This window comes from Charadrius vociferus, unplaced genomic scaffold (assembly GCF_000708025.1).
Source record: "Charadrius vociferus isolate BGI_N301 unplaced genomic scaffold, ASM70802v2 scaffold304, whole genome shotgun sequence".
NCBI classification, from domain to species: Eukaryota; Metazoa; Chordata; class Aves; order Charadriiformes; family Charadriidae; genus Charadrius; species Charadrius vociferus.
Genome location: NW_009648042.1, coordinates 940,559 through 966,555, shown reverse-complemented (window position 1 = coordinate 966,555; position 25,997 = coordinate 940,559). Strand labels below are relative to the sequence as shown.

Genomic DNA, 25,997 nt, shown 5'->3' with positions numbered 1-25,997 from the left:
CTTAGTGGAGAAAAAACATCTCCAAAAAAAGAAGACAAACCTACTTCACCTTTGAGTAAGAGACCAAACCTGGGAAATTTCAGCTTCAGCTGGTAAACTTCAGTGACTTATAAGCAATGGAAAAAAGGGGTAAAGACAGAGTTTGTTTAGCAGCCTGAATGTTAGCACTATGGCCCTATGGTTCCACTTACCACTCTGAATTTTTCCCAGGTTTACTCCCACCTTGAACCTGTTTTGAGGAAGTGTTGTGAGGAGGCCTATTCCTTGTTGTCCAGTAGCAGCAATGGATAAATCCCCCATATGTGTGACAATACACACTGCTAACAATTGAAACTGATGCTGCAGTAAAATATAGGTAAAAATCTTAACAATCCTGATTTTTTCCCTCTGTCCTGAGTGACACAGTTGATTCGCATGGATAGAGCACAGTTTCTGTTAATAAGTGAAGGCTCAGTAGCTATTGTAATCATAGTAACAAAAAACTCCAACAGTAAAGAAAGTAAGTAAGGCAAAGATAAACACTACAGCATGGAAGATCTCCAGGAAAAAATGGTATTGTGTAAATTATGGGGATCCACTTGCTTTCCCTTGGCCAGCAAGCAATCAACCTCCCTGGCTGTGGGATGAAGGAAGGGAATGGGGCTATTGCACATTCTGTTTCTTGGATGAGCAAATTTTTCTAACCACTTGTAATAATTAAAAGTCCCATGCAGAGTCTAAGGTGTGAATCCCAATGTCCTGGCCAAAATCCAACTAGGTTAATTTAGTTCTGTATCGCAGCATCACCCCTGCAGTTTCAACTGTAATCAGTGTTCTTTACTTGCTGTCTTAAAGTATCATATTCCACCATCTTTCACAGTTTTTACAGCAACTCTTGCATGATAAATGAAGCAATTTTCTGCTAGTCATGCAATCAGGTAGGGAAGGTTTGTAATGTCTTTGAATTCTGTTTGATTGAAAGTTGTAATATTAATGTAAATCACTTGCAATCAGATGAAAAAGGAAGACTACAAATTCAGCTCTTCTGTTCTTCCTAGATGTTCCTACATGACTTGTATGACCCATAGCAACTAGCTTAGTCATTATTACAAAGAGATTTCATCTGCTGTGGAAAACATCTCTCATGTTTCAGGTATCTCGTGCTACTTTTGCACTGCTGACTTGTATATGCCTGCTGCAGCAGAAACCAGTTTTGTTAACAAAGATGGTGACTACAGACAATCTGACTCAGGGCTTATATGAAATACTATAGCTAGTCTTCTGAGCTGAATCCTAGTGTTTGTTTCAAGAAAGCAGGATGGTGAAAAAGCTCTCACTGAGAAAATTCAGCTGGGCACCCATACATATTTTTGTCTAGCACAGGTAAGCAAGACTTCTGATATTTAGCTTCTATGTGCAGATTTCTCAGGAAGATTTTCTATAAGGAGTACACTGAGGGAAGGATGTAGGGAGATGATAGAGGAAAAATGGTATTATGTAGAGGGTTTTTTATTACTTCCTTTTTTCTCCCTTCCTGGTATTTTGGAAACCTAAAGCCCAAATCAGGGATACTAAATTATCAAACCAGAGAAGCCCATTCACCCATTCCTAGTGATATCAGCTCCCCATGTCTGTACAGAGCTGTCATGTCATATTCTGTCCTGGGAGAGGTATGACTGCTTTTCAGTTCCTACAACATCAGGATGGTGCACTTCCCTGCATACTCCTCACCACCTCCTTGCTGCTGGAAACACACGTTTCCAGCTTGGCAAGGATCTGTGCTTCTAACTGCCATCTGTGATACTGAACTATGGTTATCTGTTGGATCCTGACTGTAAGGCTTAAACATTCCCATACCTGATGACTTGAGACAGAACATGCAGGCCCTTCCCCCCAAATATTGCAAGACAATTTCAAGCTAGTCCTGTAGGCAGGAACACAGAAGTTGGATGCTCCACACATTACATTCCATTGCCTCGCTGTCAAATACCAGAACCAGTTCACAGTCTGAGAGCAATTTTCATAGCTCTCAGAGAGGTGTTTACAGGGTAGCTGAGTGACTAAGCAGGGCTCTAGGGCCAGGACAGCTACTCTTCTCAAGGACAGCAATGTTAGTCCTGTAAGAAATTAAAGCTGAGCTTTCTCACTGATCACTCCATAGCTACACAGCTCCCATGTGGTCAAGACACAAAACTCATCTCTTTGCTCCTTCTCTCCTACAAGAAGAAAAATTATTGCAGATAAATAAGAGCAATAACAGAATAACAAAAATAGCAATGACTCTTGTGGACTTGGACAGTGGTGTAGGAAACCACTCACTCAAGAAGAGGACGCTCAGATGCCCTGTTGGCAGGTATAATGGTTATGCAAAAACATCTATCTAATTGGATAGGAGGGAAGCTATAGGTGTGAGGTGTTACAAAAATGCTATGGAGGCTGATTTCACCTCTTCTTTGTGTCCCTGAGTCACTTCAGGAGAAGACCACGTTGCTGTTTCCTATGTATAACTTACTAAACACATTCTTCATGGTATTCAAGGTCACTGTGCAGGATTGTGAGCTGTAACTGAGGCAAAGACTACATGGACTAGTTGTGAAGGACCACAAAAATTTATGAATCCATTTCATAGAGCTCCTTATGACAATCAGGTGGTTATTGTATATAAGCTGCCCTAAAGTGCTGTAAGCAATTGGTATTATCGTGGCCTGAGAGCCATATGAGACTTCAAAGCTTCAGAGATATCAGAATAAAAAACCTTTGGAAAGTGCCATCTGGAGAATTAGAAAAAGAGGTCACTAGCTAATGTCAAGAGAACAGAGTCCAGACCCCAAGTCTGCAAGAACCTGTGCTCCCTCTGTCTTTAGACATTTCAGCATTTCTGCTGTCCTCTCTCCTCTCCCTGCTCAGAAAAAAAAAAAAAAAAAAAAAAAAAGAAAGAAGTAAAAATCAATTGCTGAGTTAGCAGGGTCCAAAGTGCCTTTTCAGTTTATTTCATCTCAGCGTTCCCTGAGGACACCCATAACATATGGTGAATGGGTTGATCAGAATTCAATGAAAAAAGTGGCTGAGACAGGCTTGGTAATATATTATGGGATCTTTTCAAGGTTCAGAGATTTCTGACATGCTGGGGGTCTGAGTGCAAAAGAACTGCTTCTGATTTGCTTTTAAGTTCAGGTTTTAGGGTGACTTGGAGGCAATGCTCTCTGGGAGCATGCTGAAAATGATGGAAGGCAAAAGTCTCTTCTGCCAGAGAGGCAGGGAACTTGGAACTTGATCTTGGCAAATCATCCCCTGCCAGCAGAGCTGCAGCTTTCTCAGACAGTCTCCCCCAACACAGACAAAAATAGGAACAAGATTCTGATTTTGTCTACATTCACGTAACACCTTGCAAAGCGGTGGCACCAAGCCATCTTCTCACACCAGTTTTACCCAAGAGGAATTAATGATAATTAGCCAAGCTCATTACCCATCCCAGAATATATTACTTGTTTCATAAAAAGGCTGGCACACACACCTGTAAAATAGATTTGACAGTACAGTACGGTAAATATATTGGAAATCAATTAAATTTTACATCCTTTAGCACACACTGAACCAGGCAACATCTTTTCAACATTGCTTAAAGTGGTTTCGGTGAGATGTATCTTAAGCAGACAGAAAATATAATGATACTAGCAAATGCCTTATGTCCCACAGGGTCCAACATGCCAAAGTCAGGGCCTCCATTTCAGTTCTGTTATTTAAATACGTCTCCATGTGCTGTGTAATTCCCACACTGTTGTGTTGTTGTACCTTTTGCTACATAACAGCACTACAGGAGCTAAACTTTTCTGATGCACACCATGTCCTTGTGGTGCAAAGATGACTGTCCAGGTGGCTGCCTGTCTGAGGTCCAGGCTCTCCATGACTAACTTCAGCCACCTGAGGATTAGGATCTCTGCTTTTTCATGGAGACAGACAGGCTCCTCCAGAGGGTGACTTGGAACAGCTAAAACAGCTCCCACTGTAAGAGAAGTGGTGATTATGGTGCAAAGCTGGCTGTGCTGGGTAGTGTGGTTGTCACATTTTTTTCTTTACAGTTCCTATGTGTGTCGGGGTGACACCTCAGAATAAGACTTGGGCCATCTCTGGGGCATACCCCTCTTTCCTCCTCACTTCCCAGCCATGCCTCCTATTTCACCAGCTGCAGGAGCGCAGGGCTCAGCTTAGGAAGTACAGCCCCTTTCTCAGCCGCCCACCACACCTCTGTGCTTGATGCCCCAGGCGGGTTGCTGTGCTGTCTCTGCAGGTTAGACTAGGAGGAGGTCTCATGGCCTGTCACTGCAGAGGGTGTTACTTATGGCTGTGTGAAACAGGGCACCTGCACTTATCACTGAGGTGTGAAAAGCACCAAGTGGACAGCGAAGGAATAGGGGGGCCCTGCTCTGCAGGGTTTAATTACTTTTACTTTAACCCCAGACTTTTTTTGCCTCTGCAATGTTTAGTAAACACGACCTTTTAGAGAAGGAAAAAACAGATGGCATCCTGCATTAGTGTAACTGCCCGCTCAGCACCCCGGGAAAGAGAAACTTGGCTTCTCAGCAGCAGTCTTTCTGCCACTTCAACTCAGATCTCTTGGCTCCTCATCCCTGAGGCAGGTTTGAACAGCACTGAATTCGCTGACAAAAGCCTGCCGGTGCAATCATGCAGAAGATAGAATTTCACTGCTAAAATGAGATGAATTCAGAGCTGGGAGGCAGCAGAGCCTCTACAAGGCAAGGAAACCTTGCATATCTCCTCAGCCCATTGCTCTCTTATTCCAGGTACCTGTGAGCTGGGTTAGGGACACAACTCTTGTCATTTATAGACATAAGCGACATAAGCAAGGGCTTCTGTGGTCGTCTTTTTCCACCTGTTGTGACAGACCCTGGGTTGGACTGCACCTCTGGGTTCCTTCCTAAGGGATCAGGGTAACTGATTACTGAGTGCCAAGCCACTCTCCAAGATGCCAAACCACTCTCCATGACATTTGAAAAGTCAGGGCAGTCAGGGGAAGTCCTTGGTGACTGGAAAAAGGGAAACATTGCATCCCATTTTTAGAAAGGGTAGAAAGGAGGCCCCTGGGAACTACCAACCTGTCAGCCTCACCTCTGTGCCTGGGATGATCATGGAACAGATCCTCCTAGAAGCTATGCTAAGGGACATGGAGGACAGGGAGATGGTTCGAGAGAGCCAGCATGGCTTGACCAAGGGCAAGTCCTGCCTGGCCAACTTAGTGGGCTTCTATGATGGAGTGACTACATCAGTGGACAAGGGAAGAGCTATGGATGTTATCTATCTGGACTTCTTCAAGGTCTTTGACACGGTCCCACACAACATCCTTCTCTCTAAATGGGATATATATGGATTTGATGGGTGGGCTGTTTGGTGGAAAAGAAGTTGGTTGGATGGTCACATTCAGAGGGTAGTGGTAACGGCTCAATGTCCAGATGAAGACAGGTGACAACTGGTGTCTCTCAGGGGTCCATATTGGGACCAGTACTGTTTAATATTTTCATCAATGACATAGACAGTGGGATCCATTGCACCCTCTGCAAGTTTGCTGATAACACCAAGCTGAGTGGTGTGGTTGACACACCTGAGGGATGGGATGCCATCCAGAGGGACATGGACAGGCTCGAGAAGTGGGCCTGTGTGAACCTCATAAGGTGCAACAAGGCCAAATGCAAGGTGCTGCACCTGGGTTGGGGCAACCCCCCATATCAATACAGGCTGGGGGATGAAGGGATTGAGAGCAACCCTGAGGAGAAGGACTTGGGTGTACTAGAAGCTGAAAAGCTGGACACAAGCCAACAAAGTGCATTTGCAGCTCAGAAAGCCACCCGTATACTAGGCTGCATCAAAAAAAACATGGCCAGCAGGTCGAGGGAGGTGATTCTGCCCCTCTACTCCACTCTTGTGAGATCCCACCCGGAGTGCTGTGGCCAGCTCTGGAGCCTGCAGCACAGGAAAGAGATGGACCTGTTGGAGCAGGTCCAGAGGAGGGCCACGAAGATGGTCAGAGGGCTGGAGCACCTCTCCTGTGAGAACAGGCTGAGATAGTTGGGGTTATTCAGCCTGGAGAAGAGAAAGCTTCGCGGAGACCTTATTGTGGCTTTTCAGTATTTAAAGAGGGCTTATAAGAAGTGGACAAACTTAGCAGGGCCTGTTGCGATAGGACAAGGGGTAATGGTTTTAAACTGAAAGAGGGTAGATTTAGACTAGACATAAGGAAAAAATTTCCTATGCTGAGGGTGTTGAAACACTGGACTAGGTTGCCCACAGAGGTCATAGATGCCCCATCCCTGGAAACATTCAAGGTAAGGTTGGATGTGGCTTTCAGCAACCTGGTCTAGTTGAAGATGTCCCTGCTTATTTCAGGGGTGTTGGACTAAGTGACCTTTAAAGGTCCTTTCCAACCCAAACTATTCCATGATTCTATGATTCTATGAAGGTAGTGAGTGAGCCGCTTCACAGGAAGATCTTTGTGTAACCCAGATAAATTTTGTTTCTGTTCCCAAGTACCTCAGCTATTTCATCTCTTGTGATCTTCTACTCTTCTACTTCAGCACAGTAGAAGGCCACTGTTTGTGTGAAACCAAGGAAGCCCAGTCCTCATCGTCATAAAGAGTAACACAGCCTCAAATCACCATCCACAATACAGTCCAAACACCATTGACTAGCTTTAGGAAATTAGATATGATCCAGATTTTAACTTTGCTAGTGTGTTCAGATCTAGGGTTTTGGGTTGTCCTGTGGCTGAAGACCAAGATAGAAACAGCACGGTTAGCATTCCTTCCTCTTTTCCCCAATCCAGTGGCCATCCCCCCAGCCTTGTGCAGCAGGCACAAAGCTCTACATTTCCAAGTTCTAACCCATTTTGTCACTGCTGCTTCACTCACACTCTGATCCACTTCATGTCACTTCTCTTCCTTGAGGCCTTATTCCCTTTTCTATCTTTCTTCATTCCCATTTGGAAAACAGGATGACTTAGCAGCTTCAACATTTGGTCATACAAGCTCAGATTCCCCTAGGGCCACCTAAACTTTTCTTCCCTATGATGAATGAAGATGATTCCCACCCCTATACTTTGTACTCAGACACGTACCTTTGGGGGCAAGGTCATTAAGAAAAATAAGAGTTTGACTCAACACAACCAATCCTACTGTGCTGTTGAGCAGAACTATGGCTGGTGCTAAATGGCATTATGCCAGTGGACTGCACCAAAGTCAAGGGAGGATCTAGCCCAATATGCTATATTTTAAGACAATCTGTAACATGCTTATCAGGTCCAATTGTGGTGTAACAGCACAGCAGTACTTTTCACAATGCAATTCTGCACCATCCATTTTTGTGCATCTTGACCTACACATTAGTGTACTCTGGGAAAACACAGGCATCTGTTATATTGCGCCAGTCACCATGGAAGATATGCAAAAAAGTACCAGAAATGTGTACATAGGATAGTCTATTCCCATTTTCCCTCTTTCCCAAAAAGATGGAATGAGAGAGATTGCAGTCAACCGAGATGTACAGGCAATAATAACAGCATCATAACATGTTTACAGGAAAGAAGCAACATACCAGTGTGGGACATGACAAAGGTGACACATGGGTTTAGTCACTAGGCAAATACAGTTCCTGATGGAATGATAGTACAATCTGTGTGTGGAAAGAACCAAGGTGCCAACCAGAGATGGGTAAAAGTTACTAGAACACACTTCCAAATGGTGTGGCCAGAGTTAGGTTACTCAATCTCAAAAGAAAAATCTCACTGAACTCAGCTCCTGTTTATGTCTTGGCGCTTTTCTTCAGGATGATGTTTCCTCACAGAAGATAGAGTAGTCTCCAGCTCTTCTGCAGTTTTTTAACAAGCCAGATGACAGTCCCAAAACTCTCCCAACTTTTTTATACTCTCTCCCTCAGCTATCTAGCTTTTTGCAGAGCCCAACTAGAGTGGTCTGAGCAGCTGTACAGTGTGCTACTCTTCAGCATCTCAGATTCTTCAATTCTTCCTGGAGCATACGAAAGCCTGCCAGGGCCACATGCAGAAGGAGGAACTCTGGAGCACAGACATGTTTTTCCAAAAGGAGAGCTTATTGTATTTGACCACAGAGCTTGCCCTATGGGGGTGGTCAGAAGATGAACCTGCATAGGAGGGAATTAGTGTTGCAGAGCACAGAAAAGACAAAAGGCCTTTTGATTGACATCACACTCTGAGAAAATGTGTAATAAAAGGCCACAGTCTCATTGCTGTCACTGCCAAAGAATGCTGGCATGAACAGGAATATTCCAGCCAAGGGACCTGCTCATTTACCTCCTGTTCATATGTTCTTGTTCCCTCCAGTTTCTTCTTTCATTTACGTTATTTTTTAACTTCCTGCTTTTCCTGCTCCTTCTCTCCTGTCATCCTCCTTTTCTGTAAAGCATATTTGCCATCCATTTTCCTTACAGTAGCACTGTTATCTTTGTTGGGGTGAGTCTGTCTCCCTTTCTTTCTCATTGGCTCTTTTTTCCATCTCTTTGCCTTATCTCTCTCTGCCTTCTAAGCCATGAACAAGTGTGTGGACAGAGGGTCCACAAAAACCACCTGTCAAGTTCAACAGAACACACCTTAGTGTACAAAAGATCTGGAACGGCCCAATGTTGCGGGTGGGTGCATCTTGACTGATGCAGATCAGATCAGATGACATCAGCAGAGGATTAGAATGAATGGTGTGAGCTCCACCACAGTCCATCTGCTATTACTTCATCAACCGTCTGTGCCCGTTTTCCAGTGCTAGACACAGGACTATTTCCAAAGCTGTCATAGCTTCTTCTCATGCATCTCTGTGGCATTATCACACAGAAAACACAGGATACAGCAGGTGTTATGTTGCATTCCACTGGTACCAAAAAGTTGCCACGTTACGGACAGGGAATCCTTTGCAATACAGGAGAGATAACATGAGGATCAACTGCAAGCCAGAAGTGAATCCCCTAGTATTAAAGCAACTAACAGATCTCAATAGCTGTTGAAAGTGGCTCCCACAACTGTAAAGTTGGCTATGATCGATTCTCTTTCACTGACATTACTGCTGCTGAGGCCCAAGAAATGGCAAGCACTGTCACATGTGGGAGGAGAGCACCTGAAATCAAATCCAAATTCCTCTAGGGCAAGCCCCATGGAAGCAACACAAGTACCAGGGGAAAAGGAAGGACTGGAAGAACATGTGGCCAGTCAATGGCTGGATACAGCTTCAGGCTCTCCAAAAACATGTGTCTGATGGGTATCTTTGCAGTTTCAAAAAAGGACGTGTCTTCTTTTGCCTCTCTCCCCTGCCATCTCCCTCCTTCCTGAAGAAAGGTGTTGACAGAGGCAAAGCAAGCAACCAATATGACACGGAGACTCCAGTTTCTGCCAAAGATTTTTTTTTTTCCCCGTTGAAGAGACCAGCTATTCCTCACTTTCCTTCCACATCCTCATGTTCTCCAAACTTGCCTGAAAGTGACTGCACCAGCTGTTGGAGAGAAGGAGCAGAGAAATGCCCATGTGGGAGATAGTGTCAAAATGTCCTGGTGGATGTTCTTTACAGGACTGAGATGCTGCACCTGAAACTCATCTCCTGTTTCTTTGGATGCTTCTAGAAAGAGACATTCCTCCCAGGTCATAGTACCAGAAGAATTGCCAACTATTGCCTGCAAGAGATTCCCGAGGTTGTTGGTAACTATGAAGTTAAGGATGCTCTCTAAAATATTTTTTGCTTATAATTGTGTTTTCCTATTTCCCCCAAATCTACATGCACTAAATATGTTTGTGGTTCCAGACCTAGGCTCCTGCAACGCAATTAAAGCTGCTAGTCCTGACTGTACAAAACACCCATGAAAAGTGAGGAATCTACTCACTCCCAAATTTAGGAAGAGTTCAAATCTGGGTCTAGACATTACTGCTTGCCCACACCTCTGTGTCAGACTAAAACCAAAACTCTGACAACTGTGACCCTGGGGAATATTTATGTGGACTTTGTTGACCCATCTCTGCCTGTTTGCAGCATCCCCACAACTTCCAATCGTAATATCTTGAACAGGATTATTAAGTCTACAGGGAGGAAAGAATAAGAAGTAGATGACCTGTTAAGAAGCAGAAAAAATCCTCTCTTCATGCCTGTGACCTCAATAAGGAAAAGAAATGAGAAAAGAAGCACAAACAAGATGTGCTAACAAAGCAGAAATGTTGCTCAAACTTCTCCTGTGTGTTTTCAAAAACACTGCTGTGGAGGACTTCAGCACAAATGAAAGAAGTCAGACTGAAGAGCTTTGTATATGAAGTTATTTGTCCTCAGAGCACACAGGGCACTGACCATGGGTGTAGAGGCTTGCTTTGCACTGGCATGTCCAGGTGCTGTAAGCCTGGTCTGGAGTGTTCGCCATTAAGAATCACAGGAGAATTCAGTGTCCATGGTCCACTAATTGTACGAGCTTGCACTTGACACTGCCAGCTGGGGTCCAATTAGTCAGAGTTGTTATGATGTTTTTTGTGGTAGGTTATAGATCTGCTTTGATACAGACTAGAATCATTATCATGTTTCACACCTGGGCCAGAGCCACTGAGTACCTCCAACTTGAGAGGAAGCACTAACCTCCAGATTATATATATCCAATATCCTGCCAGCAATCCTAAACCAGAAAGGCTAATTTCCCATTTCATTAACTGAATTAAATTCTTTCTGTCAGGCAAGGTCAATCTTTTACAAGTTCAGACAAAATGTTGGGTAGGTCAGTTGTTTTTCTGTAATGCTTAAGAAGTGATGGATAGTGGTGGAAAATCATCATTCCCCACCTGTTTTTTATCAAGGTGCTTCCGTGGTATCTAAAAGCAGAATCAACTTGGAGAGTGGTTCAGTTCTCATCAACTTCATGGGCCTCAGCCTTAAGTGGTATTGCATTCACAATCCAAACAATGTCTTATGCATTTCTCAGGAGGATCTAACTGTTAGAGGATCTACAGTGACCCAGGGGGAAAGTGAAAGCTGTATTGGGAGGGAAGATGCTCCTGGGCTAGTGCAGTGGGGAGCCAAAGAGGGACAAGGTACTGTGACTGTGCAGTGGATAGTATTTGTGGCTCTTCTGTGCCAATGCCTTCCAGCATGACTTCATGGGATGAAGAACAAACGCATGTTCAATGGAAACAGAGAGTTTAGGTAAAGAGACATGAAGAGTCAGAGACAGCAGACCTCCAGAAGTAAATGAAATCAGATTTTGTTTTTTAACCATGTGCTGCTTAGGGTGGAACATATTCTTATGCAGCTCAGAGAGCTGGGAAGAAACATGTTTGAAGTTTTGATTTCAAAGAACTGTCCAAAATCTGTCCATCCACTTTTCACCCTCCCACATGTAAAAACAGAGCAACAAGCAAAAAGGACTCCTTCCAGCCAGAACATGTATTTCCATTTGAGTACTTTGGTAAATCAGAAGTGGGGCAAGAGGGAATTTCACCAGAACTGCAAGGAAGGCTGGCTCGGAGATGTAGCCAATGGCTTACATGTCTCCTTACCACTAATTGGTGCTGTGATGCCAGGCAGTAACCAATCTGTGACAGTGACTAATCCAGCAGGCACTTTAGAAATGAGTACACAGCTGTTTGAAGTCTAAACTATATTGAGTTACAATTTAATTGGTCCATAATCATGAAGCAAACACTTGCCAGTTGCACTAATCGTGTTTCAACCCTGATCTAGGCAGCAGTTTCCCCACTGGAACATGAGGAAATATTATGGGAAAATATGAGCAGAGCTTGCCCAACTTTTCCATAGATGTTTCCGTGGATGTTTCAGACCCTAGCCCTTCTGCTCAGTACACATCTAAGTCCTTCCAGAAGACTCTTGTTCAGATGCCCGACCTATCCTCTGCCTGGGAAGGCTCTTTGTCTTCTTTGCCTTAAAAGCAGGTCAGGTCTCATCTGCACTTTTTCCAGATAGGAAGAACCTTCTTCCACAGATGTGGGTGGAACATACCCCTTCCCGAAGAGCTATCTGGCATCCGATCCTGCCCTTCACACAAATGTACTCAGATCCCATCTAGTCTGCTTTGTGACTTAATCCTTCAGCCCTCCAGTGCTATCCCCATGTCCATTGCCAGAATGGGTCTGCCCCAGGTGCTTAAAGTTTTATGTAGAACTTTTCCCATCACTGGAGCAGAAGTGATTTTCTGCTGATTTTCTATTCAGCACCTCAGGCGAGCCAGAGGCAGGCTCCGAAAAGCCTATGAAAGGCAACTGAATGAATATACTGTTCCCTCCAATTGTGACTCCATCATTTCCTCTCATTACTCTAATAGAAACAAATCTTTCTCATCTCAGCCCTATTACCTCACACAAAGGAAAATGGTATGTAATCCCGTTAGAGCTGGGCTGCTGCTGGACACATTTTAAGGTCATTGTTCTGGGATGGCAGTCTCCACTGTGTGAGACTAGGAGAAGTGGGAAATGCAATTACTAGGCTATTCAAATCTCCAGAATGAAATGCTGCTGTTAACAGGCAGAAGCCAGCAAGAAAAAGAGCAGTTGCTTTATGAAATTATAGGGTTTGGCTAAATCAGAGTCTAATCAGCACCTCAGTAAAGGAGCTGGGTTAGCTCCTACTGCCATCCATGGAGTCTCCTCGTTCCCCTCAACCTGATCTTTGGCATCCCCAGTGGAAGCTCAACCTGCAAGATGGGTTATGGTCATGAAGCCAGTGGTGTACAAGTCCAATGGTGGTCCATGTCCAGAATTTGCATTGTACTTTGAAATGGGGAATTCCTAAGAGTTCAGCAAGAGGAATCTGCCTGCTGCTGCCATCACCTCATACTGTACTTTATCTCTGAGCTTCTTGGGGGCAGATTCTGGGATCAAATCTGTCTCCTAATATTCATGGCCTACAGCACCAGTCTTGCTGATTGCTGGTGCAACCCAGCTAAACAGCCAGGTGTGAAATTCACATTGCTAAACTCATGGAGTTGTAATCCCCCTCAAGGAATTCATATGCTGGAGGAAAGAAGGGGGCTAGCACTGCTTGTGGCAGTTGGTGAAGCAAAGCAGAACAATAAGAGTGGAAATGATTACAACCGCCTCATCGAGTTGGCTTCTACCAAGTGATTAGACGCTGACAAGTTCCTAACCATTCCCATCCAAGTGAAGCCAAGGCATTTTTAGCTGGATGGGTAGCAAAGAAAGAGTCAGAAATCTTGCAGGACAAACATTAGGGGAGACCACACAAGAGCAACAATGACCATCACAAACCAAAAGCAGAGACAAACTTTTGTTCCGGACTGTTCCTGACAGCCAACCTCCTACTGTTATGCCCTGTGTTGCCTTCTTCTTCTTCTGCCCCACACTTGAGCTATATGGCTGCTCTTGTTGGTCTCTCCTGCAGTTGGGCACTCTTCTTACTGCCTTGAAGCCCCTCTTCATCTTCACCTTCCCTACTTGATTACCCTCCCGCTGCCAATGTTCCCTCAGTCTTCCAAAGGATTTCTGTCCCACCAGATAAGGCTGGTTTTCTGCTGAAAGCAGGACCATTCTTGCAGGTCCCAGAAGGAAGTGATGTGGGCTGAGGTAAGGCTCCTGTTAGCGAAGGAGAAAGCAGCCGATCACCACTGGAGTCTCCAAGTCCCTTGAAGAGACGAGAGTCACTTCCCTGTTTATGCTCTTTATTAGTCCCTATTCTCTTTAATCGGCTTAGACTGATGAGCCGAGGCAGCGGTAGGGATCAGCCGGGCTGTTTAATTAAAGGATTGCAGCTCAGCCCTGCAGTTTGGGGGCTTGTGTAAATGAGCTGCAAGTACATTATTTAATCTGCTGCGCAGAGAGGAGTTGGGGCATTAATGAAGCAAACTCTAATTAAAACTAGACGGCTGATGGTTATTAGTGGCATCAGTTCTGACAGGATTTATCTCATTTAGGGAAATGCCTGATCATGGAGGGGGAAAAGAAAGAATAAACCCTAGCTGGTTTATCAAATTCACCACAGCACCACTTGTGACTGTATGTCCATTCAGCAGGGCTCAGGAGAGCTGCACAAGGAGACCCTGTGTCCCAGGCTCTCCCATCAGGAGCCCTGAGGAGCTTATTTAGGGATACGCCTGGCTCACCCAGGAACTGATTGCCTATTCAGGCTGTCTGACCCACATATTTCAGTCTTGATTGACTTTTGTTCTGCCTTGGTTCAATGGGGAGCCTGTTCATGATTTGAACAGGGTGACAGGCTCTGTAAATGATCTGATAAGCTTCTCCCAGCAGCGTATTATGCCATTCCAGAGCAGCATAGCTATGAGCTATGGACATCAGCTCCACGGTGATCCTGTGTTTTTCCCTCTCTGCCATTTTTTTGCCCTCCTCACTGCATTGTATATGTAACTTCAGATATGAAGGCAGCCCATGACTGACTGCAGGACCTGGCAGAGGCCAGGAGGTGTTTTCTGGCCAGCATAAAGCTGACCGGTAAGTTTAATAGTCCTTGCCAAATCCCAGGTGAGAAATTTAGTGGTTCCCAGCACAAGGAGGGCAGGCAAACTCAGGCTCAAAGAATGGGTAGGGCCTTTGGGAGTCACTGGGACAAAAGGACGGCTTGAAGCATGAGCATGACAAAATGACCCTAGAGAGTCTTCACTGTAGGAGTGATAGCCTTGCAGGACAAGAAAATGCTAGAAACTAAGGGAACTGATCAGAAATAAGATAGAGGCTGGTACAAGAAGGGGGCAGGGTCAAGGATCAGGGTATGAAGATATAACACTGGCAAAATTAAGCCCCAGTTCAGAGAAAACAGAGCACATAACCAAAACTGTCTCTCCAGAAATGGAAGGGAAAAGTGGCTGTCCCTACCACAGAAACCTCTGCTGTCTCCTCTTCCTTGCCAGCATCTCCCCATCTGTCACAGAGGTGCAGATGCAGATGCCCCACAGGGCTGTCACGCAAACTTTACCAATATTTGAAAGCCCTTGGCACAGACATCATGGGGGTTAACCCTTCCATCTTCATACACAAATGGGCAGGAGAGGTCCTGCTTCTTTACCCTGTCTGCAAATATGGCTGAACCCCACTTTTGAACATACACACCCCCCCTCCTGTTCTCTTCACAATTGTTCAGCACCCACACTTTTACTTGGAAGGAAATCAGAAACCACAGTCTGCTCCAGCGAGCAGAACAAACAAGAGAAATATCATTTGAAAAATGCTGTAGCCTCACTACTGTAATTCAGCTGCCCAGTTCTGTCCAGAGCCCTCCCTAGTAACTCAGGCTTCTTATACAGATGCTAAAGGTCATGTGTAAAAGTCTAGCAGTGTGATGAGCAAAACCTTTAAAGAGAAACCTGTTTGCTGTTGACAGAAGGGTGATAAGGCATGAGGAAAAGCAGTAGGTCTGTGAGATGGAGGTGTAAGAAGTTGTGAGAGGAGAAGGAGAGAGCAAGAACAGAGGGACAAGGCCAAGAATGGAAGCTATATGCAGTATGTACATCTCAAGTATTTTTGAAACTCCTTGGACACCTTGGTCTTGGCATTATTGTCATTTGCTGAGGAGGGAGAGCTATGATAATTGCTGGGGTACCCACACATGGCTGCACTGGATACAAGTTGGCAGTAGTTAATAGTACCTCTCTGTAACTGTCCTTCGTTGGCAAGCTCAGACCATTTCAACACATGTAAAACTGTGCGCCCCCACCCCTGTCTCAGGGTGTGAGACAGAACCATGAGTTTGTTTAGTGACTTTTGCTGTAGCTTAAAGTTTATGGGTCTATACTGGTGTGTGTCCAGGCACCTTATAATGTGGGATAACTAATTATTTGAAGGACTAGAGTGAAACAAGTGTATGTCGGTGTCAAAGTGATGCAGAAGGTTAAGAAAAGGTACAAGCATGAATGTGGGTTGATGGAAGTAGATGTTTGAAGGGAGGCTGAAAGTATGGTTTTGGAGGTGCTTGGGGGTGTGTGAGTGGAGCCCAGAGTGGGTTTGTGAGCAATTACACAACAGTATGAACAGTAATCTCTGGGAGGGAAAAGAGAGAGACAGCAGTGCTGGGGGCATGGGATATACGGGAGGATGTAGGAGGATGGGTGTGTGTATGTGAGTTTTGTCTGGGGCAGGAAGATTAGTGATGGATGGTAAGGAAGTACGGGATGGAAAAGAAAAGGTCTTGCTGGCAGCAATTTCCCACCTTGGTGAGGAGTCTGGAGATGAAGGCTTCTGCTCTGCATCAGCTGCTGGGCAACAGAACTGGTGTAAAACAGTTTCATTCCTGTAAGAAAAAACAAACATAGCAGGTCAGTGTTCAGCTCACTCAGCAGAAAATTCAATGGAAAATGCCTTTCCTAGGGCTGTTCCAAGAGGACAGTGACTCTCAGTGATGCTGAAACAGAAATCTGGTTATTACATGAACATTTTGCACTCCTAAGTGGTGGGGAGCAGGAGAGAAGGGCAATGACAATTCTGTTCCCTTACCTCATCTGTCCTGCTGCTGATGTCAAGCTGTAGAGAATGGGGCAAAAGTGCCCAAACAAAAAGTTTTGCTTCTATCAGTATCTGTCTCATGATCCCATAAAGCTAATGAAAAACAGTTTTGCCTACCTCTAACTTTTATTTCTTTTGGGACAGAAACATCTCCTTAGATGTGTTTCCTTAGATATGTTTGCTATACATTGTCAAGCAAAGAAGTTGATATTTTGTTAACCAAATGGCCAAATTAACTCTGCAGACATTTCTCCTGAAACCTCTCTAGAGCACAGAGGTGGCCTCAGCACATCGGCACTGGGCACGACCAGAAATAGCAGTGGAAAACTTACAGGACAAGCACAAGTAGGTGCGTTGAGATCATGATGAGAGGAAGAGATCACAGCAAAGAAAAACAAAATCATAAGAAGCAACAAACTTGAGCAAAACAGGAAAATAAAAGGCTAAAAATGTGTTTATTAGATAAGAAAGGCAAAAGAATTCACCCAAAGGAAGAAATCTTCGACCAAACTTCCAAAACTGTCCACTAATCTTGAGTGACTACTTCTTTGGTCCCTTGCCTGTAAACATTTGTAAGGAGCCTGGGTTTTGGGGCTGATGGGCACTTATCACAGCACTGGAACCCAGTAAGAGTTGCTCAGCATCTCTGAAAATGAGATCCTTTCAAGATACCTGCAGGGAGGCCCTTGAGGTGTCACTGGCAGCACAAATAAACAGCCCATTTTGAACACACTGACCTTCTTCATCAGTGAAAAGGAGTCACTAAAAAGAGACGTGTTGTCAAGGCGGGAAAGTAATAGTGGAATGGGAAAGAAAATTAAGAGGAGAAGAAAAGCAGGGCAGATAAAGCAGGCTGAATCCTCAGATGGCATAAAATCACCCTGTCTCCAAGTCAATGGAACACCAGTTAGAGCTCTGTTCTCAGTGATACTTTGGAGACCCAAGGCTCATCTCCCTTTAAAAATATTTTTGCAGCTTCTAATTGAGACATAAGCAGTAAAGCTAAGTCTCCTGGCTTGTCATGGAGTCTCAGATTCTTCCAAAGGCCCTGCCACACTTTCCCTCACTCTGAAATGTGAAGCTTATCACCTTTGTCTTTCTCAAAATCTGACAGACATGTCCACAAAGATAGCTAAATTACAGACAATGTTGATACTGTTCCCAGCCACCTCCTTCTGGCCTCCCAGCTAGCTTAATATAAGAAACTGCTTAGTTCTTCCGCTTCCTTGGTTTCCAATGCATTCTCAAAAGGAATCTTTCCTTAGAAACAACAGGATTGGCGGGAGCAACACAGCAGGGGGAAGACAAAAGCATGAGCTTTTACCTCACTAACCTCTGTCCATGCCCTCAGTCCCTGTCTGTGACACGCAACCTGATGGAAAAGAAAGGACATGTTTGGGTGACATATCAAATTCATCTCCTGGTCTTCCATTTCTGTAACTACCCAGCTCGCAACCCGTCTCTCCTGCCAGTCTGGTTATTGCTGGTTCTCACTATGTTCTTTCTAATTTAAACTTCTCATGTGGCAAGTACCTATCTGACTGGTGTGTCCATAAATTACTCATGTTGTCTTTTTACTGAAGCAAGTGGTGGGATCAGATTTGAGTCTATGTTCAAGCAGGCTCACACAGATACTCCAGCTCCTACATCTTGTCACTCTGCTTCCGGCTAGAATCCATCAGGAATTTTCTGATGCAATTTTCGTTTCGCATAAAAACACTGATTCATCAAATTTATCTGGTGAAAACATCTTTGGTTTGACAAAGATTCTTCAAATTACCAGGCTTAACCTGGCTTTTCTGGCAGGCTGCTGGAGGGCCATGCCTCCATATCCCACATCTCTAGTGCAGCCACGCCATACAAGTAGTCCCTCAGAGAGGGGCCATCAGGTTTTCCACCCAGCTCTTTGTTCTGCCCAGCTCCCAAAGCAGCAATGCTGGGAGCTGGCTAGCCCAAGAGGTGTGGAGCACCTGTGCCAAGGCAGTCAGCTCTGCAGAGCATCCCTGGAGTTACAGACATCATCAACCGCAGTGTAGAAATGCACAAGGTTCTCAGCTGATTCAGCAAAAGCTGGCATTTATTCTGAAGAGCTTGCTTGGTTTCAGAAGTATTATATATTGTCATTTTCTACTGAATTTCATCTCTACAGGAACCCCTGGGAAAAAAGGGCCTACTTCAAGATAAAAGTAACAACATATTTTAAAATCATAGAATCATAGAATAATTTGGGTTGGAAAAGTACCTTAAGGTCATCAAGTCCGACCATTAACCTAACACTGCCAAGTCCACCACTAAACCACGTACCTAAGCACCACATCTACATGTCTTTTAAGTACCACCAGGGATGGTGACTCAACCACTTCCCTGGGCAGCCTGTTCCAATGCTTGAGAAGCCTTTCAGTGAATAAATTTTTCCTAATATCCATTCTAAACTTCTTCCGGCACAACTTGAGGCTATTTCCTCTTGTCCTATTGCTTGTTACTTGGGAGAAGAGACTGACACCTGCCTCACTACAACCTCCTTTCAGGTAGTTGTAGAGAGCGATAATGTCACCCCTGAGCCTCCTTTTCTTCAGACTAAAATACCCCAGTTCCCTCAGCTGCTCCTCAGAAGACTTGTTCTCTAGACCCTTCACCAGCTTCCAAATGGAATCTTCCAAAAAATGGACACCGCACATTTCATCCATTTCTAATCTCAACACTTCCCTAAATGCTTTTCCTCTGTTTTTATACAAACAGCAGATGCACCATTCCAGTTCCTAATTGCACACAAAGAAAGCAAACAACAGGGAGGGAAAACATAGGGAAAAAGAGGAAGGAACAAGGACAGAAAAAACCTGAGAAATAGAAGTCTGTATATAGATGAAATGCCTTGCTTGTTAATTATCTGGATAGAAACACAGAGAAAAGTAAAGGGGAAATGGAAAGTAAGAGTGGTACGAAATTACAGGACTTAAGGCTCAGTCTCCTGTGGGCATTTTAAGAAAAATATCTCAGAGATACTCTTCAGAGAATCAGTATGCTCTGATCACTGCAGCTGCACAGTCAGCTGTTGACTCTAGTTCTCATGACTTCTCATGTGTTTAACATGGTATTCTCTCCCCAAACCAGAGTCCTCTTTAACCTCTGAGATCCCAAGATCTCTGGAATAGTTGTGCATCTGACATACCATTACCAGATGTTGATCATGCCCACAGGCAGAAATCTGCCTCCAGGCCATCTGAGATCCTTGAGTCCCCCTCTGGGGGCCATGACTCCCAAGGAAAAGCCACCAGGTTGGTGGTGAAGAGCAGGCACTGCCTGATAGAGCTAAATATATGAGGTGTAAATGGCTATTCCAAGACTGTGCTGAAAGCTCTTCCCTGATTCAGGGCAGGGAAGGATATCTTGTTACTCCTATTAAATCAATCTGAGTTCCCCAAATGCCTGTGAGCAGTTGGAACTCCGGATCTATTTACATTCTTCTTTCACAGTTTGCTTCTCTTTCTCTGTTGTGCTACCCAGGCATAAACCACAGTGATGGTGTTCCACCTTGGAGATTATCTCTGTTCATTTTCCTCCTTCTTTCCAACTCTTGATCCTGTGTATATCTGATATTTTGCAAATCCATGCCCTCACTTTTGTAGCATAGCATGCAAAGCCCAGACAGAAGTTGGGAGAGGAAGGGTTAACTTGCTACGGAAGAAGTGGACCTGTTCCCACGCTGAAGAGGCTGTATTAATTTTGATCTGGACAAAGCAGCTCTCATCCGCGTGCAAAAGGCAAGTGTCCTAGGGTCTTACTATCACTTCTAAGCCTAAAGTAAGTGCTTTAGGAAAGCAGCTGTCTTCTTAACTGTGTGAAGTCTTCAGGTAAGATGTTATTTTTGTTCCTGTGATTCAAGAGGGCCTGGCAGGCTTGTAATGGCTGGTGGCTACCTGGATTTCATTCCCTTTTGGTGTTGTCAACCTTTTCAGTTTTAAAATGAGCCTTGAGGTATTTACTATCTGTCTGAGGTCAGTGTAAGACTTTTGATGGTGGGTTTTTTTTCCTTTCTGCACTTTCTTTTTATTTTGTTTGAAAACAAATCTTACTTCGTAAGTCAGAAAGGCTACATAAAACTTGAACGTGCAGCCTCTGAAGAGTTTAACACCAGAAAGCATAAGGCTTGTTTTGACTTTGAAAAACAGGGAGGAAGGCAACGTGCCTTCAGTCCAGTAACAACTGATTCAGACTCATTACTTTGGGGTGTTGAGACGTATTTTTTTTTATTTTTAAATACTTCAAGTAGGCGGCAATGGCATACCAATTAAAAGGGTAGGCCCAGGGCTTGCTTTTTGGCCTTTCTGTCTCTTCCTCTACATCCTCTACCTTGCCTTCCTCAGATTTGCAAACCATTGCAGAGACTGCAGCTAAACAAACACTGTTGTGGGCAGATCAGGCAGTTGATTGGGAGAACAGATGATTTCTCCTGTCTGTCAGGGTGCTGTTGAACAGTTCTGTTTCCAATGTATTGCTTTTAAACCAAATAAATTAGTATCTCTTGGGCTGCACCCCAATGAAAGCTTGGAAGGAAAAAGCCAGCAAGAAAAGAAGGTGTGCTGGGTGAGTGAAGAGGAGTTGGGCGGTACAGAAGAGGAAGAGGCTGACAGAGAGGGGGAGGCGTGCTGAAGGGCCTGTTGAGGTAAATGTTGCCAGCAGTATGTGAGTTGTGTGTGGAGGAGAAGCAGAGGACAAGGGCAAGCACAGATGCAAAAGGAGGACTGGAAACAACCTAAGTCTGTCACTGCCTTGCTGTGTCTAGCTGGGACGCATGCTCCAAAGGCAAGGATTTGACAGTCCAGACCTATCTTAAATGCAGAGAAAGCTGTGCTTGGCCCAGTAGTAACTCGTTCTGTCAATTGAAACATTAGCCGCCTCTCCTCTGAGAGAAAACAACTGACTGAATTTTATTCAGTTGTCTTTAACATTGGTCCTGACAAGAGGTATCCTCCAGCCAGCTGCCTGCAGCCTCAATACGGGTATCTGTGAAAGAACTGTCCGACCACAGCAATTACTGCTCTGTGATGAACTTTAGAGAGGCCTGAGCCAAACTTCCCAGCTACCACAAGCTGTCTAGTCAGCTCAGAAGTTAGCTCTACCCTTTTGGTTTCTTAGAAAGTTGGACTGTGCTGCAAAGGGGCAGCCTGACCCATGCTGCCTTGGTCTTTACAGCTATAGATCCCAAAGAGCCAAGCCTCTTTTCTCTTAAAAACTGGTGCTGTAGAGTGTACAGAGTTGAGCTCCAAAAATTGAAAGTCTCTGTAGCTACCTAGATTGCACATCACAGGGCCAAAGGAGTGCAAACTTTCCTAAAATTGCCTTAATGCTGTATCTTCCCTCAGGACAAGTGCCAGGGGCTTTATGTTCATTCAGTGTTGTTGCCCATCCTAAGCATCAGTGCCCACTAGTTTATCACTGATTATAGCTGTCCTGAAATAGAGATGCTTGTCTGCTGAGAGCTGTATTATGGTAAACACGTCTAACCTCTTTTTCTTCTTCTCCTGTCCCCCGCAAAAGCAAACCCCCAACCCAGAGAGCATATGGAAAGTAGTGGTGCTCCCTGCTCTCCAGCAGTCAGCTTTAATTAAACAAATATCCAGTGTGGCCTGTTCCCATAGATAAAGAGCAGCTCTGTGTTTTTCTGCATGAATGATTTTAGACTACAAGAAATGCCAAAACAAGGCAGAATGAAAATTGCTCTCACTATGAGTACACAGAGCGTGCTTCTCTCTAACATGCTGCAGCACCCCTGCATTCCACCATGACTGCTGCCCTGGTCAGTTATCTAGGACAGCTGGCATGGCCCCTACTACAAGAACAATTAAGAGCACTGGGTCCTCCAACTGCCAGCACTTGCTTAACCTCTGTAGCCTGGTCCTTGGGCCATACTGGCCTGCATATTCGCTAGCCCTGCTCTTGGCCCAAGCGCACATCAGTTCTTATAAATCTGACCATGCTGAAAGGCAAATGCTGATCCCTCAAGGAATGTTCTATCAGTAAATAACAACTAGTCCAACTCACGTAGCCTTTCTGGTTTCTCTTTAAAACTCCCCCTTTTGAAGAAATGCTAGAGGCTTTGACCAAAAGCCATTGTTTGTAGTGCTGGATATCTCAGCTTTCCTGGAGTCTTTTGCTACTTGTCTCTATCTTGCATTTTTTCGGATAGCTGCCAACAGAACAGATGGAGTCACAGAAAATCACGGCCTAGGAGGTGAAGATTAAAGGCAGAAAAAGTCAAAGGAGAACTGAATTAATCTCAGATGAAGTTTTACTGGCTGTTACCTTTCCTAAGATAAGGACTGGAGAACCACAAACAGGAACTATTTAGCAATGCTAAGTTTACAAAGTCCGGGTGTACAGTATTCTGACTCACCCAAAATGTAGAGCTCAGTGCTACCTCTACCTACTACCAGAGCTGTGACACAACATAGCTAAGGTTAGCTGCAGGTTCTTACTTCTTCTGTCATCTGCCTCCTGTGCTAGATCTATTTCTGACTCCAGTCAACCTGGAACTGACAGTTGAAATGAGATCTGAAAGAGGTAGTGTTTCCAAAAGAGTACTTTCTAGCAACTAGCTGATTCTCCCCCGGTTCTTCACTCTTCACTCCAAAATACCCTTGCTGAAACTTTGTAGCTGTGTTAATTACTCATCTTGATTGTAGATCTTTAGATCAGTATTTTGGAGGGATTGAGTATGAGCAGAGTTTATGTTGCAGGGAAACCATACATGATTAAAAATAAATTCAAGGTAATTTCTGTAATTTAAGTTCTTTAACTCCTTGTATGTCTGATGGCCTCCTCACTGTCATGGGATACTGCTGACGGCAAGAATTTGAAAAGATTCAGAGAGGAACTGGACATTTTAAAGACTATCCTATGAGAATACTTAATGCAGATCCTTCCCAAAGCCAATGTATAGGACTCAAACTTTTCAGCATTTGAAGAAGGCTTTTATGGGTGTCCCATGGCTATCTACTGTGCCTCTTCATGCTCTTCCCTCTTGAACATTTGATGCTAGCTATCTCTGAAAAACAGCTACTCGAACCAGATCTGACTGACTCAGAAATACTGTGTTAAAGGGCAAGGGACTTAGGAGCCAAGATACAAAAGTGTAGGAGTGCAACAAGACCGAAACTGTCATTTTATTTTACATTCCCAGTAACTACAACAATCCCAACCTGAGTGTCCACAGGATGCATCTTGGGAATGGACTGATTTGGTAATCTCCTCTAAATTGTCGAAAACTTCTGTATTCAGTCGAAGAATATCCTGGTATTAAGCCCCAAAGAAGAGAATCAGACTGAAACAGTCTGGAGTCAGATTTGCATGGTAGAGTGCTAAGGATGAAACTACAACAAATGAAGCAGAGGGAAGAATTGAGCAAAAGATGACAGGAATATGATTTGCAATTTGTGTGTGTTGACCCAAGATCTTACTGACACCTTTAAGCTGCTTTGATTTTATTTTCCCTTCCCTAACTTGTTAGTCTCTGCCTCTTCCTATACTCCACATCTATTAGTTTTATGGCTATAGATTTACTTTGCTCTCCAAATCATCATCGCCTTGACTTCCTCATCAGAAGTATCTTCTCAACTGGCAGTGACTATCCTTAGTCCTTTAGCTATCTGGAAGGTCAGTGCCACATTTGTAAAGGGTTTGCATATGCCACTATAGTCTACACAGACACACTTTATATCCGTTCCACATACTCGTCATTGACTCTCTAGCTTGTTGCCTACAGGGGTAAATATTTGTTATGTATTTATGTGCAGAGTGCCAGTTACATCATCCAGATCTAGGATTTTCTTAACTTATTTCAGACCAGGGACTGTCTAGCTCTGCCTGTAACCCTTTACAGGCTTAGATATCTAATTAATTGTATGAAAAGAATGAAGATGTGTCTAGATGATGTCTAGATGCAAGCATGTAACTACTGCCTACAAAAACAAATTGCTGAAGAAACCCCCTGGCAGTGTCAGCATGATGGATGAATGTATAACATACACATACATGCACAGCCTTGCCAGGATTCATGGTAGCTCTTCTTTCAGTCCACTTGAGTGCCTATCATTCCACAGCTCGCTCTTTAGCACTCTTGAAGTGGTTCTTCCTTCTTCCCTCCTCTGCCCCCCAAAGTCATGCTGGGAGCGGTGAAGAGGTGCAAACTTAACAGGAGCACCACTACTATAAATTTGTTTTCCTAGTGGTAGGGGATGGGATGAAGATGGGATTCCCATTGACAGAGTATTTCCAGTTTCTCATCAGAGTATGTTCATTTTAGTGCCCTATAAAATACCTTAAAAAGAAATTCACCTCAGTAGTATAAAATACCATATGCATACACTACTGTTTGGAAAGTGAAAATTCAATGTGACACGCTGACGCAAATGTGTGTCTTTGAGCTATTGTGGATTCTTCAGAACAGCACAGCTTGGAAGGATAAGCATAAGGCACCATGCTGAGGAAATGGAATTTCCTGTGTTGGAGGAAGAAGATCTGAGCCAATGCTGCTGTGATCTGATCTTTTTTTTGTTAACTAGTTGGGTTACTACAACAGATATGTCAAATATGCCATTCATTTATCACCATCTGCTTCTAGAGATGGAGATATTAATGCCATATCTTCCCAAACAGTGGATTTCTCAGCTTGCTTTAGTCCATATATGTGGCAGGCATTTCTCCTGTACATCTTCACTCTAACCTTGAAGAAATTATTGGGGAAACGCATAGGCATGACTGGCAAATGAGTACATGGATTTCAGAATGAATTTGCGGTGGTTTGCACCAACTTCAGTGCAAAGAACATGACCGGTGGACAAATGTGTGCGGACGTGTACTAAGAGGGTCTGAGTATGAAGTGTGTGAGCTGGCATTCACAGGCTTAGAGTCAGAAATGCGTCTGGGAGATGGTGAAAAAGAGCTGTGGCGTCTTGTGTTCTGGCTCAATGGGGTCTGCTCCTCTGCCATAGACCCAGCCACTCTGTTTTCTCATGTTGGTGACAGGCTACTTGACAGAAATTTCCTTACCTGATCTAGGCTCCAGATATCACTAGCAAGAATGAGGAAGATTGGAAAGCTGTCACCTGTGGATTCTCTGTATTCAGTGAAAATTGTTGCTGACAACTCCATTTTGTTGCCCAGAAACACTTGAAGGAAATCTAATCCATTTGTTAAGCCTACGAGGAGTGGTTGGGACAACTATCACATTTCTCCTATGTGCTAGAAATGGGCAAGAGCAGAAAAAGGAATGGAAGGAGGAGCTGGTATTCATACACACCCCAGGAATCAACTGGGGGGGAGAGTCCATACTGGCTTCTCGGTCCAGCCTGCCAGATAAAGTCCTTGTGACAGCCAGAAGCAAAGTCTGCGGCCAGATTTTGGACCTACTTCCAGCACTTTTCATGCTAGGGGGTGCATTACTCTTTGTACAGTTTTGTGGCTCTTGGTGCCTCAGCTACAGTGGGATGAAATAACTTAAGGTGAACTAAGTATGATATACTCACTCTCAATTATCTGT

At 44.2% G+C, this 25,997-nt stretch overlaps 1 protein-coding gene across 1 annotated transcript in view; it reads right to left on the bottom strand.

Annotated features, from left to right (window-relative positions):
* LOC104285217 (IQ motif and SEC7 domain-containing protein 3-like) overlaps nucleotides 1-25,997 on the bottom strand; it is a 68,133-nt gene that overhangs the window by 4,319 nt on the left and 37,817 nt on the right. The window contains exon 3 of the mRNA XM_009883642.1: nucleotides 16,167-16,247. Coding sequence (XP_009881944.1) covers nucleotides 16,167-16,247 — 81 coding nt within the window. The remainder of the gene's footprint in view (nucleotides 1-16,166; nucleotides 16,248-25,997) is intronic.